Source organism: Ursus arctos, unplaced genomic scaffold (assembly GCF_023065955.2).
Source record: "Ursus arctos isolate Adak ecotype North America unplaced genomic scaffold, UrsArc2.0 scaffold_37, whole genome shotgun sequence".
Taxonomy (NCBI): Eukaryota; Metazoa; Chordata; class Mammalia; order Carnivora; family Ursidae; genus Ursus; species Ursus arctos.
The window spans coordinates 19,251,283-19,266,440 of record NW_026623053.1 but is presented as its reverse complement, the minus strand read 5'-3'; the positions used below and the strand labels follow the sequence as shown (position 1 = coordinate 19,266,440).

Below are 15,158 nucleotides of genomic sequence, written 5' to 3'. Positions count from 1 at the left end.
GGGGAGGGGGGTGGGGGAATGGGATAGACCGGTGATGGGTAGTAAGGAGGGCACATATTGCATGGTGCACTGGGTGTTATACACAACTAATGAATCATCGAGCCTTACATCGAAAACCGGGGATGTACTGTATGGTGACTAACATAATATAATAAAAAATCATTATTAATAAAAAAAAAAAAAAAAAAACCAATATCTGTGCAACAAAACGTTCATGCAAGAGAAATCTTACAGGTAAGATTTTATGGAAAGAGAAACATTATGTAACATTTGCATAGGGAGGATTCCCTCAAACATCATTTTCAACTGCTCCTATATTTAGAAAAATAGGTAAAATTACTGCAAAAGATTTAAAAGGTCAACTTACCCTTTCTGTAAGAATCATAATTGATGAAAATGCAGAATTCATGAAATCACAAATGTCAATTTGAAATAAATATTTCAGAATTTGATACTCAGAAGCATCTTCTGTGAATTTATAAATAAAAAGTTAACACTTAATGTGATATAACGTTTGAATCTAATTTCTTCCTTAATTGCTGCATTAAAAAACTTTTTCTTACCTTCTTGAGAAGACAAAAAGTAACCAGTTGAAACCATTTGACTATTTGGCAAGATATTTTCCACAGATCTGTCTATTTCCGCCTGAGTAGATCCTTCAGTACCTAGTGATGTTTCTGATTTTTCATCATTATTTTTGGAAGACGGAGTTTTGAAATGTACTTCTTTATGAATTCTCCCAGGTGACTCTATTTTAGAAGCCATATCTGCAAATAAAATTAGAAATGTTTGGGTTTTTTAAAGACTTATTTACTTTAAAGAGAGAGAGAAAGAGCATGTGTGTGCATTGGGAGAGGGACAGAGGGAGGGAATCTTCAAGCAGACTCCCGCTAAGTGGGGAGCCCCACATGGGGCTTCACATGGGGCACCATGCAGGGCTCAATCCCACAATCCATGAGATCATTACCTGAGTCAAAACCAAGATTTGGACACTCAACCAACTGAACCACCCAGGCACCCCTGGAGTTCTTTTAATACCTGCTTTGTTGCGGGCTTCCCTTTTGTTTTCTAGGCAGGACATTCTTTGAATTTTTGTGGTCATTGTGACATTTCTTTATGGAATGAATTCACTAAAACATAAACTGCGGCCTCCTAATGTAATAAATTACCATGCTTAGTGACTTAAACAATACAAATATATTCTCTTAGATTTCTGGAGATCAAAAGTCCCAAAACCAAGGTGTTGGCAAGGCTGTGTTCCTTCTGTAGGCTCTAGAGGAGAATCTATGTCCTTGTCTTTTCTGCCTTCTGGAGGCCACCTGCATCCCTTAGCTCATGGCCCCTTCTTTCATTTTCAAAGATAGCACTGCAGCATCTTCTAACCTCTCCCTTACTCTGACCCTCCTTCCTTCCACCTTTAACAAACGTTGTGATTATATTGGGCCCACTAAGATATTCTCTCCATCTCAGGATGCTTAATTTAAGCACGTCTGAAGGTCCTTTGTGCCATGTCAAGTAACATAGTCACAGGGTCTGGGAATTAAGACATGAACATCCTTGAATGGTCATTATTCAGCCTATCACAATGCCTTTTCTTTATTCTTTTACCAAGGAAGAATTTTTAAACCTGTATACAATTCTATTCTCTACATTGCCTTTTTGTCCTAAAAACTATTTTTAAAAAAACTAACATAACTGTTAACAACTCTGTTGTGCTATATAAGCTTATGACTAAGAGTAAGACATTAAATAGCTCTCTATAGGATTTCATTCCTCTTAGATACATTTATTACCCAAGAAAGTGTAATATTTAAATACCATTACAAAAATATATATCCCTGCCATTCAAGAAAATTGGTAAGATAGATTATTCTTACTTTATCTGTTAGAGAACCAGAAAGAGTCAAAGTGACCAATATCATTTACAAGATCTACAGCCTACCATTTTTTAATTCAAAAGGATTAATTAAAAAAACCAGTAAGACACTACTACATCATGACACTGTCACGCAGCGCTTTTAACACAAGACTTGCTCTACAATACTGAAGGGACATAAAACCCAAATTGATTCAGAAGCATAGCAATTAAGAAATAAAACAACGAAAGCAAATTTCTTTTAATGAGAACTCAGAATCAAACTTCAGAGGGACTCTACATGATACTTCCATTTGGGGACTTGACACAAAAAATTATTTAAACTACTATGAGTAGGTGGCCAGAGCCACCTTCAAATGAATCTTCAGATTGGAAAATAGGGTTTCACCACCTGTTGGGGATAAGTTGCAAATGGAATAATTTAGTATAGTCAGTAACTATTTCGATGACCACTTCATCTGGATACTTTCCCATAACGACTCTGCTGGTTGCTGGAATCACCATATCCACAGCAGTTATTGTAACCAGCGTAATCATATCCTACATAACCACCTATTCTATTTAATAAGTAGAACAAACTGAGCCAGTTACACAAAGAAAGGCAATATTAAAACTTACAGCAATTTATTTCCAAGTTCTGCAATCTAGTCCACTGGATTGTGCATATCTACAACACATATTTGCCAGTATGTACTATTAAATATAAAAGCCATTATCATTCAGTTTTTTTTAAAGATTTTATCTATTTATTTTAGAGAGAGAGAGCACGCAAGCATGAGAGGGGCGAGGGGCAGAGAAAGGGGGAGAAGCAGACTCCCCCCTGAGTGCAAAACCTGACACAGGGCTCAATCCCAGAACCCTGAGATCATGACCCAAGCAGAAGCCAGACCCTTAACCACCTGAGCCACCCAGGCACCCCCTCTCTCAAACTTTAAATGAGATTGCTCCAAAAATGGAAGAACCACCCACTACCAAAGAAACTGATTAGCAGTTTGCACAGAAAGATATCCATAAGCTTAGGATATTTGAAAAAAATTTGAAAATGACAACATACCAATCAAATGTTAGGTATTGTACTTTTTCCACTCTCTTGCAACTTTGTTAATTTCAAAGTCAATCTTTGTTTCCTCCTTCATCCCATCTCCAGTATATTATTATATAGCATATCATATTATCCCGTAGGTATATTAGAAGAAACAGTGAATAAATAGAAGCTTTTTAAATCCTAAAATCAGATACATCCTTTATATTAAGTGAAAATTTTGAATGAGAGCAATCCTTATTGGCTAGTAATTATAGGATGTCTTATATTTTAAAGTAAATTATTTACTAATTTATTAGAGTGTGTTGTGTAAAACAAATATAGATAATGTAAGTTCAAACTATATTCTTGACATCATTATTTACGTTATTTTAGCAATTAAGCAAAGATTGACGGCATTAAAATAACATTTTGTTTGTTTATGTTGGCTCAGTAGAGGGAAAATGCAGATATTTTAAGCAGAATATAAAAGTAAAAAACTTCAAGATATTCTCATTTGACTGTTAGTAAAATACATGCTTCCATGAGTATACACACGTATATGCTTATTTTCTCTTTCAGACCCAATAACAGCATAAAGTTGTGCTGAGAAATCAAATTAAAATCAATAGTAAATTGTAGTTTGGATTTCATAACTATGCTATGAATGTGTCTGGCAAAGGCAAAAGTACACGTTTCCTTAATTTGGTGATCTCAGGAAATTCACATATTGCTTCAATGAGTGCCATAAATTTCTGAGAAGGAACTGAAGAAATTATAAATCTTATCACCGCTTTTTTTTACAGAAGTCATAAATCTGTACTGGCAGAGAAAAATTTTATATTATCCAACTGATAATATGATCACTAGGGAAAATGTAAGTTTCATTTTGAATTTCAGTGTAACAAGGCTGATAGAGATTTAAATAAGATATTCCTGATTTTTCTGACTTTATGCAACATATTAAATATTTAAATGATTTATACCTTTAAATGATAATATACCTGAGTTCAAATTTAGAATGAAAATGTATATGCACATCTTTTGAGAACCTTCATTTAAAAAGGATTATCTGGGGGGCACCTGGGTGGCACAGCGGTTAAGCGTCTGCCTTCGGCTCGGCGTGATCCTGGCGTTATGGGATCAAGCCCCACATCAGGCTCCTCCACTGTGAGCCTGCTTCTTCCTCTCCCACTCCCCCTGCTTGTGTTCCCTCTCTCGCTGGCTGTCTCTATCTCTGTCGAATAAATAAATAAAATCTTAAAAAAATAAAAATAAAAAAGGATTATCTGGGGCCCCTGGATGGCTCAGTTGGTTAAGCATCTGACTTCGGCTCAGGTCGTGATCTGGGGATCCTGGGATTGAGCCGTGAGTTGGGCTCCCTGCTCAGTGGGGAATTTGCTCCTCCATTTCTCTTTGCCCCTCTCCCCAACTTGTGCTCTCTCTCTCAAATAAATAAATAAAATCCTAAAAAATAATAAAATAAAAAATAAAAATAAAAAGGATTATCCTTCCCAAAATTAATTGAAAAAAATTTTAATTTGAACCATGTCAGAATTTCCCACATTTTTATTGTTGCATCATATACTCATGTGCATACCATATCAAATAGCCATTTATTTTAAGACAATTCAATTTTCAAACACATTTGATTGAATTAACTAATCAGAGTTAAAGGGAAAAAAAGGTCATGGAGCTCGGGTGGCTCGGTGGGTTAATCAGCTGCCTTCAGCCCAAGTCATGATCCCAGATTCCTAGGATCAAGCCTGCATCTGGTTCCTTACTCAGCAGGAGGCTATTTCTCCCTCTCCCTCTGCTTGCCATGCCCCCTCCTTCTTTTTTTCTCTCTCTGTCAAATAAATAAAATCTTTTAAAAACTAAAAAAGGGGAAAAAAGTTCTAACCAGTCCTAGCCTGAAGTATAGTATTCAGGTAAACTGTGGGATTTACTTCTCAGTTACTTTTTAAAACAAGGATAGGAAAGTATGAGTGTAGTTCTGAAAAGCAGTATTGAGGATTATTACTAAGAGAATTATACAGTGTCTAATATTGCACTTTCAATTATGAATTTAACATAACACTTTCATGCTGCCATTTATTTGGCATTGTTCAAAAGATGAAAGTCCCAAGTAAGCAAACACATATCAGTAATTTAATAATGCCACCCGTGGACATTAAAGTTAAAAATAATCAATCAGAGGTGTGTGGGTGGCTCGGTTGGTTAAGTTTCTTGGTTTCAGCTCAGGTCTTCATCTAAAACAATTTTTTAAAGGGGCGCCTGGGTGGCTCAGTCGGTTAAATGTCTGCCTTTGGCTCTGGACATGATCTCAGGGTCCTGGGATGGAACCCCATGTTGGGTTTCCTGCTCAGCGGGGCTTGCTTCTCCCTCTCCCTTAGCCCCTCCCCCCCAACTCATGCTCTCCCGGTCTCTCTCTCAAATAAATAAAATCTTTAATAAATAAAATATTGTTTTAACTGCATTTAAAGTAAATATATGTGTTAAGAGAAATGAATACTTCCTACAGTATTTCTATATTTAATTAATTAATTTAATTAATGTCAGGGTATTATTTTCACATGACTTAAACCTAAGGTTTTAGATTTACATTAGCTATAGATATGCCTTTCATACAATTGTTATAAACAGAATTTTAAGTCAAATAAAATAATGAAGAACTTTTCATATTTAACTATACTAAGGGAACTCATTATTTTAAATAAGTTCAACTGGAGTCCTTTTGTAAAATAGCTATTAATATTGTGATATAAATAAATGTTCCCTAATTTATCTGTTTTGTAAATACCTATATCAGTATATTAGTTTTTCTGTAAATCTGGTTATCTCAGGTCTCAGACTTTCATAAATCTTGATTTAAGGTCAATAATTCATTTTTTTATACACTCTTTCTGATTAAGGCAAATTTTCATTTGCTATTTCCTAAAAGAGTTGTTGAAATTATCTGAAAATTTTGGCTGTTGTAGCTATTTCTCCAATGGCCAAAAAATAGGGACTATGGCTTTATCTGAATTCCTTTTAGTATTTCTTTTTAAAAACAAAATTTTGCATGATACCAGGTTATTTTCCATTTAATTAATATAATATTTTGGAATAAGATATTTTGTTTATATAGAATGACATATCTTTTTTAGAAACTTGAAGGAATTTCTGACTATTTTCATGAAAGTCCCTCAAAACTAGTTATAATTGCATAAATGCCCTATTCTCATTTGATTGTTCTCCAAGTTTTCATATTTAGAAATTCCCTTAGCATCACTATATGAAATAATAAAGTGATATTTAGTTCCACCGAAGTGATATTCAGGTTGTCCTTGAGTTTCTATACATATACTCTAAAATATTTTCACATATCTATATTTTGTATCTTCCCTATTTCTGGACCTGATATTGTTTTGCTTTATCTTAGTCTCACTTATTCTTCCCAATTACTCTTATCTGCTTTTTCACAAATATTCCTTTAGGATCTAACAAGTGTCGAACAAAATAATTTCCTCTTTAGCCTTTAGCAGTCTAGGGCTTTAATATTTTAGTCATTAAAAAGCATCGCACCTACGCCTTTCTCATTTAGAAAAGGGTAAGAATCTAAGTCTACGTTCTGGTTAAGGATATTAATTAAGTAAAGAGCGCACATTTTGGAGAATATTAAGAAATGACATATAGTTCTTCTGGAAATTCAAGAAAATCAACCATTTCTGATAGAAATAAATCTGTTTCCTTTTGAGTTTGCAACACTTTTGACCTCTTGTTGTGAAAGGCTATGTGTCATTCTAGGGTTCAATCGTTTCTGTATTATTGGCCAGTATTTGCAGAGTTCCTAATCTGTCCATCAGAGAGACATCAGAATGGAAGTGTGGGGAAGTCATGTTATATAATTCTTTACTTAAAACACAATCCACGCATTTTTAATCATAGAAATGGCTAGATACCTAGACAGCTACATCTAGAAGTATCGTCTGATACTCTGCCCTCTTCCATTGCCTACCTTTGAGCTCCCAGAATTGAAAGAAAACCATTCAAATATAGTTATATTGGGAAGGTGTTAATGAGCTAAAAACTTAATGTAAATGAGCAGAAAGAAATCCTCATTTACCAAAATAGAAAGTCGATGGACATCATCTAATATAGATTAACCAAAGCCAAACAATATAAAGGTTTTCTTTAGAAAAAAGAGATAAATACTAAAAGAAGTTTGTTTCAGAAAGAAAGAAAGAAAGGAAGGAAGGAAGGAAGGAAGGAAGGAAGGAAGGAAGGAAGGAAGGAAGGAAGGAAGAAAGAAAGAAAGAAAGAAAGAAAGAAAGAAAGAAAGAAAGAAAGAAAGAAAGAAAGAAAAGGAAGAAAGGGAAAGAAAGAAAAGAAATAAATTACTGTCCCTGGAACACATGTGAGAGTAGAGATGGACAGAGGGAACAGAAATTGCTTTTGTTTAAAAAGAAAAAAAAAAGGCTTAGTAATATTTGTATGTTTAAACCTGTTTACATATACTACGTAAATAAAAATAAAAACTTATTGTAAACTACCTTAAGATCTTCTTGGAACATCTATGTATCTCCAGTCATTCTTTCTTCCTTGGCATTTTATTTTATACTATTAAGAGATCTAAGACCCAGAGTAAACTGGAAATTAATAAAAGGGTAGTTGATAAGATTGTTGATTATTGAGTATTTTGAGAAACATGGATTTCTGGACTTTTTCATCCGATTTGTACTTATAAGAATAAACTATGTTTAAAAAATTAAATTATATTAGGGGTGCCTGGGTGGCTCAGTCAGTTAAGCATCTGCCTTCAGCTCAGGTCATGATCCCAGGGTCCTGGGATCGAGTTCCACATCCCTGCTCAGCAGAGATCTTCTCCCTCTCCCTCTGCTGCTCCCCCTGCTTGTGCTCTCTCTCTGTCAAATAAATAAATAAATACAATTTTAAATAAATACATACATACATACATACTTACATAAAATTATAGATATTTTATACCAACCTGACTGACTGGATCTGCTTTTCAGCATCATAACTTTCATATTATCTGTGTGATAATTTTCAGCTGAAAATTCTTCTGTTTCATCATTTTCAATTACATTATTTTCATCATTTTCATCCTGTATCTGTTTGGAAAATGGCAATTCCGTTTCCTTGGGAATGTCCTGGAATTTCCAAGGGTTGTCAAAATTATATAACAACTTTTTTAAATATGGTATGGTATCAGAATCATCTGTTTTCTCTAGGACTCTTTCCTTGCCTACTTGATCTTCAGTTTCCATAATTTTTATTGTTTTTGTTTCTTGTTCCTTATCAGGGTCAAATTCACTTGTTGGAAGATGTTCATGTTTATCTCCCCCACCTCCTTCTTCACTTTTTCCATCATCTGATATAATTTTATCTTCATTGGTATATACAAAGTCTAGCATACCAAAACCAAAATCAAACCAACTTGGCTTGAGAATTGAGGTATCATTGACGATTGTGTCTTCTTTTTCTGTTAATATTTCTGTGCATGGAACTGTGGGTTCTTCCTCAGATGATAGGGAATTAGGAACATCTTGTAGTGGTGGATTGCTTTCTTTGGACAATAATTCAAGTCCTGTATCCTCACCTCCAAAACCTAAATAACTTTTAAAACTACCCCCAAACCAACCAGTGGCTTCAGGACTGATAACGGTCTCTGATTCAGAACCTAGTTCGGACTGTTTCTTTGGCACTGGATTGAATTCCAGTGCAGGTTCTTCTGTTTGGGGTTCATCATTATTTAATTCCTCTAGGTCCTTCTCATCTTCTCCTGCTATTTTTCTACTTTGAAATGAGCTTTCTTGTAGAGGTTCAATAACTGATTCAAAAGTCTTCCCTTCAGCTAGTTCCCTTCCAAATCCAAACCAAGCTTTCACTTCAGGCGAGGATGGCAGGATGTGATCCACTTTTGAAACAGAATCCTCTTGCATACTTCCAGCTTCCACTCCTTCCCAGTCTTTTGATTCACTAGTACTTCTGATATCTTCAGGAGCCTCTGATGCAGGAAACTGATCTTCAAACAAAGTACTTTCAGAAGTTGGATAAAATCCAGATTCTGTCTGAAAATCACTTTCATATACACTAGATTTTTGGTCTTTATCTTCTTCATATGGATATATATTTTTGCCATCATCACTGTTTAATTCACTGTCTTCATTTTCAAAAGTGTAACTTACTCCAAGAAGACAAAGAAAATCAGATTCCTGTAAGAGAAAAATTGACTGACATAAATATACTAAAATTCCTTGTTTCTCCCTAAATCACTTAAAATAGATGACTATGATTTTCCCAAGGCCATACAGCTAGCTCGGTAGCACAACAAACACTAAAATCAGCTCTCCTAATCTCAAACATTTATATCACAACTGACTCAGGGTCAGTGATAAAAATCTAAATGAAAAATCTAGGCTTTGAGTATATTCTGAAAATAAACTCTTGATAAAAAGGCATACAGGTCCACAAAGTCTTGCTTCTTTTAAGAGTGCACTAACCAAACACATGCAGCTGTGTGGTGGTTTGAGAGAGGGGAATTTCACAGCACATAGTGACAGCTCAGACAGCCCAGAGACTCTAAAGCATGAAAGCCTTGTTAAAAGTTGCACTTCATTTAGACTTCTTTTACTGAGATATTGTACATAGACAACTGCGGTGGGGAATCCTCTTGTTCAGCTCACAGAATAGATCGTCAAGAAGAAAAACGGTGACGTTAATATTTTTTTTTAATTTTATTTTAAGGAGGCTCCACACCCAATGTGGGGCTTGAACTCATGACCTGGAGATCAAGAGTTGCACGCTCTACCGACTGAGCCAGCCAGGTGCCCCAAAGTTATTATTTTTTTAATCTGAAGGTATGAAACAGTGATATGTGCTGCTCTTTGGATATGATCATTATGAAATGAGAATAAAGTTCAGAATTCTTTAAAAGTAAACTTCAAAATTGAAATTTTACAATGTTTTAGGCACTGCAGTATAATATGTGATTGAGAACAGACTCCGGAGCCAACCATCTAGGTTTAAATCCTGACCCTGCCATTTACTAGCTCTTTGAACTTGGGTGAATTATATGACCTTTCTATGCCTCAGTCTCCTCATCTGTAAAATGAGGATAATGACAGTACCTACCTTATGGGGTGTTGTGTTGTGAGGATTAAATGAATAAAGTGCTTAGAATAGTAACTGTCTAGAGTAAACACTAGCTTAACCTAGCCCAAATTACACCACCCCAGATGAGCCAGTAATGGTAAGGGTAAAAAGGCCCCACACCTTGCCTCTATTCAAGGCAACTCTGAAAGGCCATCTCAGGTTCAGAGTTCCTTATGGAATCAACTGAGACTTTTGTTGCAACTGCATCACAGTTCAACTTCTCTGCCCAATCCTGCTTTTTCTTTTGATTCCTCACAGGTGTTACTCCTAAGAGTACTCCCTGGTAAAGCTCTTGCATGCAAAGGTCCACCTCAGAGTCTATTTCCCAGAGAACTTGACCTAAGAATGTAGGGCTTCTGTATGCTTACTATATGCTATACACAGTTCTAGGTGCTTAAACTCTACAGTAAACAAAAGGAAAAAAAAGTAATTATGAATTGTGATAAGTGCTATGGAGGAAATAAACAGGAATCTGTGATTAAGATGCAGTAATTCCACGAGAATCATCATGGAAGGCCTCTCTGAGGCACTGATGTTTACATGGCCATGTAAAGGATAAGAAGGAACTAGCTACGTGAAAAACCTGGGGAAAGCATTTGAACCTGAAGGAGAAGCCTGTTTGGGTCTCTGGGCTAGGAAAGTATTTGGCAAGTTCTAAGAACAGTCAACAGGCGAGTGTGGCCAGGAGCATAGTAAGTGAGGGGAGGGCAGTGTCAGGGTCATTGGGAGGGAGGTGGAGGACAGGAGCAGATCATGTAGAGCCACGGTAGGGAGTCAGGTCTTGATTCTAGGTTCAATGGAAAGCCATTAACAGGCTTTAAACCAAAGGAATGGCATCTGAAGTTTTTTTGTTTTGTTTTGTTTTTTGGTTTGTTTTGTTTTTTGGGGTTTTTTTGGTTTTGTTTTGGTTTTGGTTTTGTTCTTATGAGATCCATCGCTGTTTGGAGAATGTATTGGAAGAGGACAAAAGTAGAGGCAAGGAGGCCAATATTGCAGTATTCTAATCAAGAGATAATGAAGCCTTGGATTAGACCTATGGGGAAAGTGAAAATGACGAGAAGACAATATATTCCATATATATTTTGGAGATAAAACTGACAGGACCAGTAATTATACATTAAATTGACTGTTAATCCCAGAATTTATGCTGGGAAGGAGCCAGATAATAGACAGTTTGCTTGACTAGGCTAACTTACTTCACATTGACCTTATTTAACGTAAGTTGCCTTAACCTGGAATCTGAATGAAATGGGCTAATCAAACTTACATATTGAAAAGTCACCTTCTGATTCCTTTTCTCATTATCAACCCCAACATTATCAAACCCAGCAATATCAAGCTCATTTAAAATTCAACAGAAAAAGAAATTGTACAGATATGAGACCTAGAGAGAGTGATGGGAAATAAATTTTGTCTCAGTAGGATAATAACATTAGTAATAATATCTAATACTTTTATAGCACACGTGTTATTCTATATACTTATGTTCATCTTTCCCCAATAAATCATGAAGTAGCACTGTATTATAATCATCATCCTCATTTTACAGATTAGAAAATTAAGGCACACAAGGCCACAGTCAGGCTTTGAACTCAGTCCAGAATCCATGATGCTCTTAACCTGCCTGTAAATTTTTCGGAAAGCATTATGCCTGTCATCAACTTTGTCCTACCTAATTTTACTCACATGCTCAAACTATTCCTTGAGTGAGTTCTCAGACCAACTATTTTACATATTCACTATACAGGATACTTAACCAATGGACACTTACACTGCAGAAAACTGTTTTCGTCAAGAAAGTTTAAATTCAATTAACAACTGAAATACTCACTTTAGTTGATATCTGAACTTCCTCAGATATGAACACCTCTTCAATCTGGACTGCCTCTCTGGGAAAATATCCAAAGTCCTTTCCTTTCTACCAAAATGAAGAATAAAAATTAGCAAGGAAGAGTGATCAAAGTTATAATTACTATTGAGCCTAATTTTGCCCCATGTCCTTGGCTTTCATCTATCTCAAATCACAAAAATTAATTGGATTTCATTTGCCATCTAAAAGACAGTGAAATCATATTCCTTTTTTCTTTTGAGATTTTATTTTTAAGTAATCTCTACACCCAATATGGGGCTCAAACTTAGAACCCCCAAGATCAAGAGTCACACACTCTATCAACTAAGCTGGCCAGACACCCCTATTATTCAAAAAAATAGTATTAATTTGAAGGAACAAAGAGCCAAGTTGTAAAAGGCCACTTTTTCAAACTTCTGAGGGAAAACCATTCCACACGCCGATTTTCTTCCTTTTTATGTTTGTCATTGACCTTCCTTACCCAGATGGAACCCAGATTTATACTGTAAACCTGGGATATCAAAAGGCAAAAGAATGATGGAAGTAGCCAAGCTAGATGGAGCTGTGACATATTCAACATTTTCAGGATGTCAAAATCAAGTAAGAGGTTTAAACTCTAAAGGGCCAAGATGGATTCATCAGAACAGCAAAGATCTATGAGTCCTCCTGAGAGGATTTGGTTCCATTCAAGTTTTTCTGGGGCTACCTTGGTAATAGGGATCTTCTTAATCCAGCTTAAGTCCACAGAAGATGTCCCCCAAGAGTGAAGGTTTCACCACTCTCAGCCCATTTCCTGTCCCTAGCAAAGTTTAAAGACCATGTTTTGGTCCTTTGATCCAGCACCATTACACCTCAACTGTGATTCTTCCAGCTCTGTAGTTGCTGTAGCTATTTGGAAACTGATAGTCTGTGGGTGAACTCTGCAGTTCGGTTTCTTAGACAGCTGCCTGCCTGGACTAAACACCTAATGCATGGAGCTCAGTATGCTTGAAACTTCACCCTGGCTCCACACATTACATGCTGCTTTTGTGTGGAACTGTCACTTTCTCACATAGGAAACAAGAAAGAATGCTTTCTTTTCCTCTTACGATACCTACCATGTCATTTTTCTTACAGCTTCATTGGTTGCCTCTAATGTGTTCAAAGACATACACTGGCACGTTTAAGAGACCATAAGCAATAAGGAATCTTGGGAACTGCAGGAGCCAAATAATTCTGGCCATTGACAGTCAGGGGTTCAGTCATACAGCCCCTGATGCTAAAAAGCAGGATAGATCCAAACAGAACCTGCTCCTTCAAATAGTGGTCACAGAGGCTACACAACAGAAAAATCTGTTGCATGTTCAATATGGAAATGATGTATGCATCAGGTTGGTCATGCTTGTTCAGCTTGGGAGTAAAATTTCTTATAGCATCTTTTCATTATAAAGCATAATGATACCATCAAAGATACAAATGTGTTTCCAACTGAAAACATTAATCATTAATTTTCCTGTTACACATTTAGAGATATTACTCAGGCTTCTAGGAATTTCAGTATAGGACTTTGGGCCAAATAAAAGGCTCTCCCAATTGTTGTTGTTGTTGTTGTTTTTCATGAAAAATTCATATACCTTGATTCTCTAGGCTACTCATTTCTCTGAGGATTTCTTCAATAAGAACTCCATCCTTGGGGCGCCTGGGTGGCTCAGTCAGGTAAGTGTCTGCTTTCGGCTCAGGTCATGTTCTCGGGGTCCTAGAATCAAGCCCCACGTTGGGCTCCCTGCTCCACAGTCTGTTTCTCCCTCTCCCTCTGCACTACCCCCCGCCCCAACCGCTTCTGCTCTCTCTCTCAAATAAATAAAATCTTAAACAACAACAACAACAACAAGTCCTTTATTTGCTCAGAAAGACATGTCTTTTGATCTGATTAACTAAAACTTCCCAGTCTCTCTTAACTTAGCTATTGGCACCACCATGGGATCACTGGTGTTGCCTAGACGTCCCATAATCTCCACCAGCACGTCTAAATTTTATTCTCAAAGTAAATATAAAACTTAACTTCAAAAACTACGCATGCTATGTAAAAATAATTTCAAGGCACTCTTAGTTCTTTATCCCAACCAGAATGCCTTCCCAAAATACTACTTTTATAGAAATTCTGGAACCAAGACTGAATATGACTATTTTTTGTTTGTTTAAATATGTTAAGGGTGGGGAGCATGGGTGGCTCAGTTGGTTAAGCATCGGACTCTTGATTTCGGCTCAGATCATGATCTCAGAGTCATGAGAGCAAGCCCCATGTGGGGCTCCCTGCTCAGCAGGGAGTCTGCTTGAGGTTTTTTCCCTTCTGTCCCTCCCCCAACTCATGCATATGCTCTCTTGCTCTCTCTCTCCCAAATAAATAAATATTTTTTTTAAATGTTAAGGGTTTTAAATATATATGTATATTACATATATATTATATATGTAAAGTGCTTTAAAATTATTAAAGTTCCTTTAGAAGTGAAATGCAGGTATTCTGTACAAGCTTGTCATTTATTCTACATTCAGTTTTTAAAAATAGGTACTTACACTTCCTGCCCACAAATCTTCCCTTTCTCCTGCAAGTTTAACATAAACAGAGATCTCTTCTCCCTTAGTGAAGTTCAGGTATCGGCAGTCAGGACCTCTGTAATCTCTCAAGGCTAAGACTCTGCTTATTAAAGCTATGTAAACGTGTGAGAAAAAAAAAACACAATTTAAATTAAAATGTTATTTCTCCCCCTCCCATCTTGCCCTCCTCCACTCTATCCTAATTTCTTCATATCATTTATCACCTTAAAAAGCTACATAGAATAGACTTCCCACTGCACACAGAATCAATTCTAAGTTCTTTAGCTTGGTATTCAAGGATATCCATAACCTGATCCTCTTCCTTATTTAAAATGACTTCCTCTTATTCCTTTACAGTCAAGTTCATCTATCCATTGTTTCTGGAGTATGTCATTATCATTCTTGTCAGGAAGGAAAGGTAAAGATAATTGTTTTCTTACTAGCATCTACTACAATAGTCCCCCTTATCTGTGGGGGATATGATCCAAGATCCCTAGTGGGTGTCTAAAAGCACAGACAGTACTGAACCCTGTATACAATATGTTTTTTTCCTATGTATACATATATATAATAAAGTTTAAATTATAAATTAGGCACAGTAAGAGATTAACAACAATAATAGTAAAATCAAACAATTACAACAATATACTGTAATAAAAGTTATGTGACCAATCTCT

At 36.1% G+C, this 15,158-nt stretch overlaps 1 protein-coding gene across 4 annotated transcripts in view; it reads right to left on the bottom strand.

Annotated features, from left to right (window-relative positions):
* MIA2 (MIA SH3 domain ER export factor 2) overlaps positions 1-15,158 on the bottom strand; it is a 99,891-nt gene that overhangs the window by 63,711 nt on the left and 21,022 nt on the right. For all 4 annotated transcript variants that reach the window (XM_044389471.3, XM_044389473.3, XM_057306353.1 and 1 more), the window contains 5 exons: positions 14,461-14,594; positions 11,890-11,976; positions 7,891-9,118; positions 564-767; positions 368-468 (listed from right to left, as the gene is read on the bottom strand). In XM_044389471.3, coding sequence (XP_044245406.3) covers positions 368-468; positions 564-767; positions 7,891-9,118; positions 11,890-11,976; positions 14,461-14,594 — 1,754 coding nt within the window. The remainder of the gene's footprint in view (positions 1-367; positions 469-563; positions 768-7,890; positions 9,119-11,889; positions 11,977-14,460; positions 14,595-15,158) is intronic.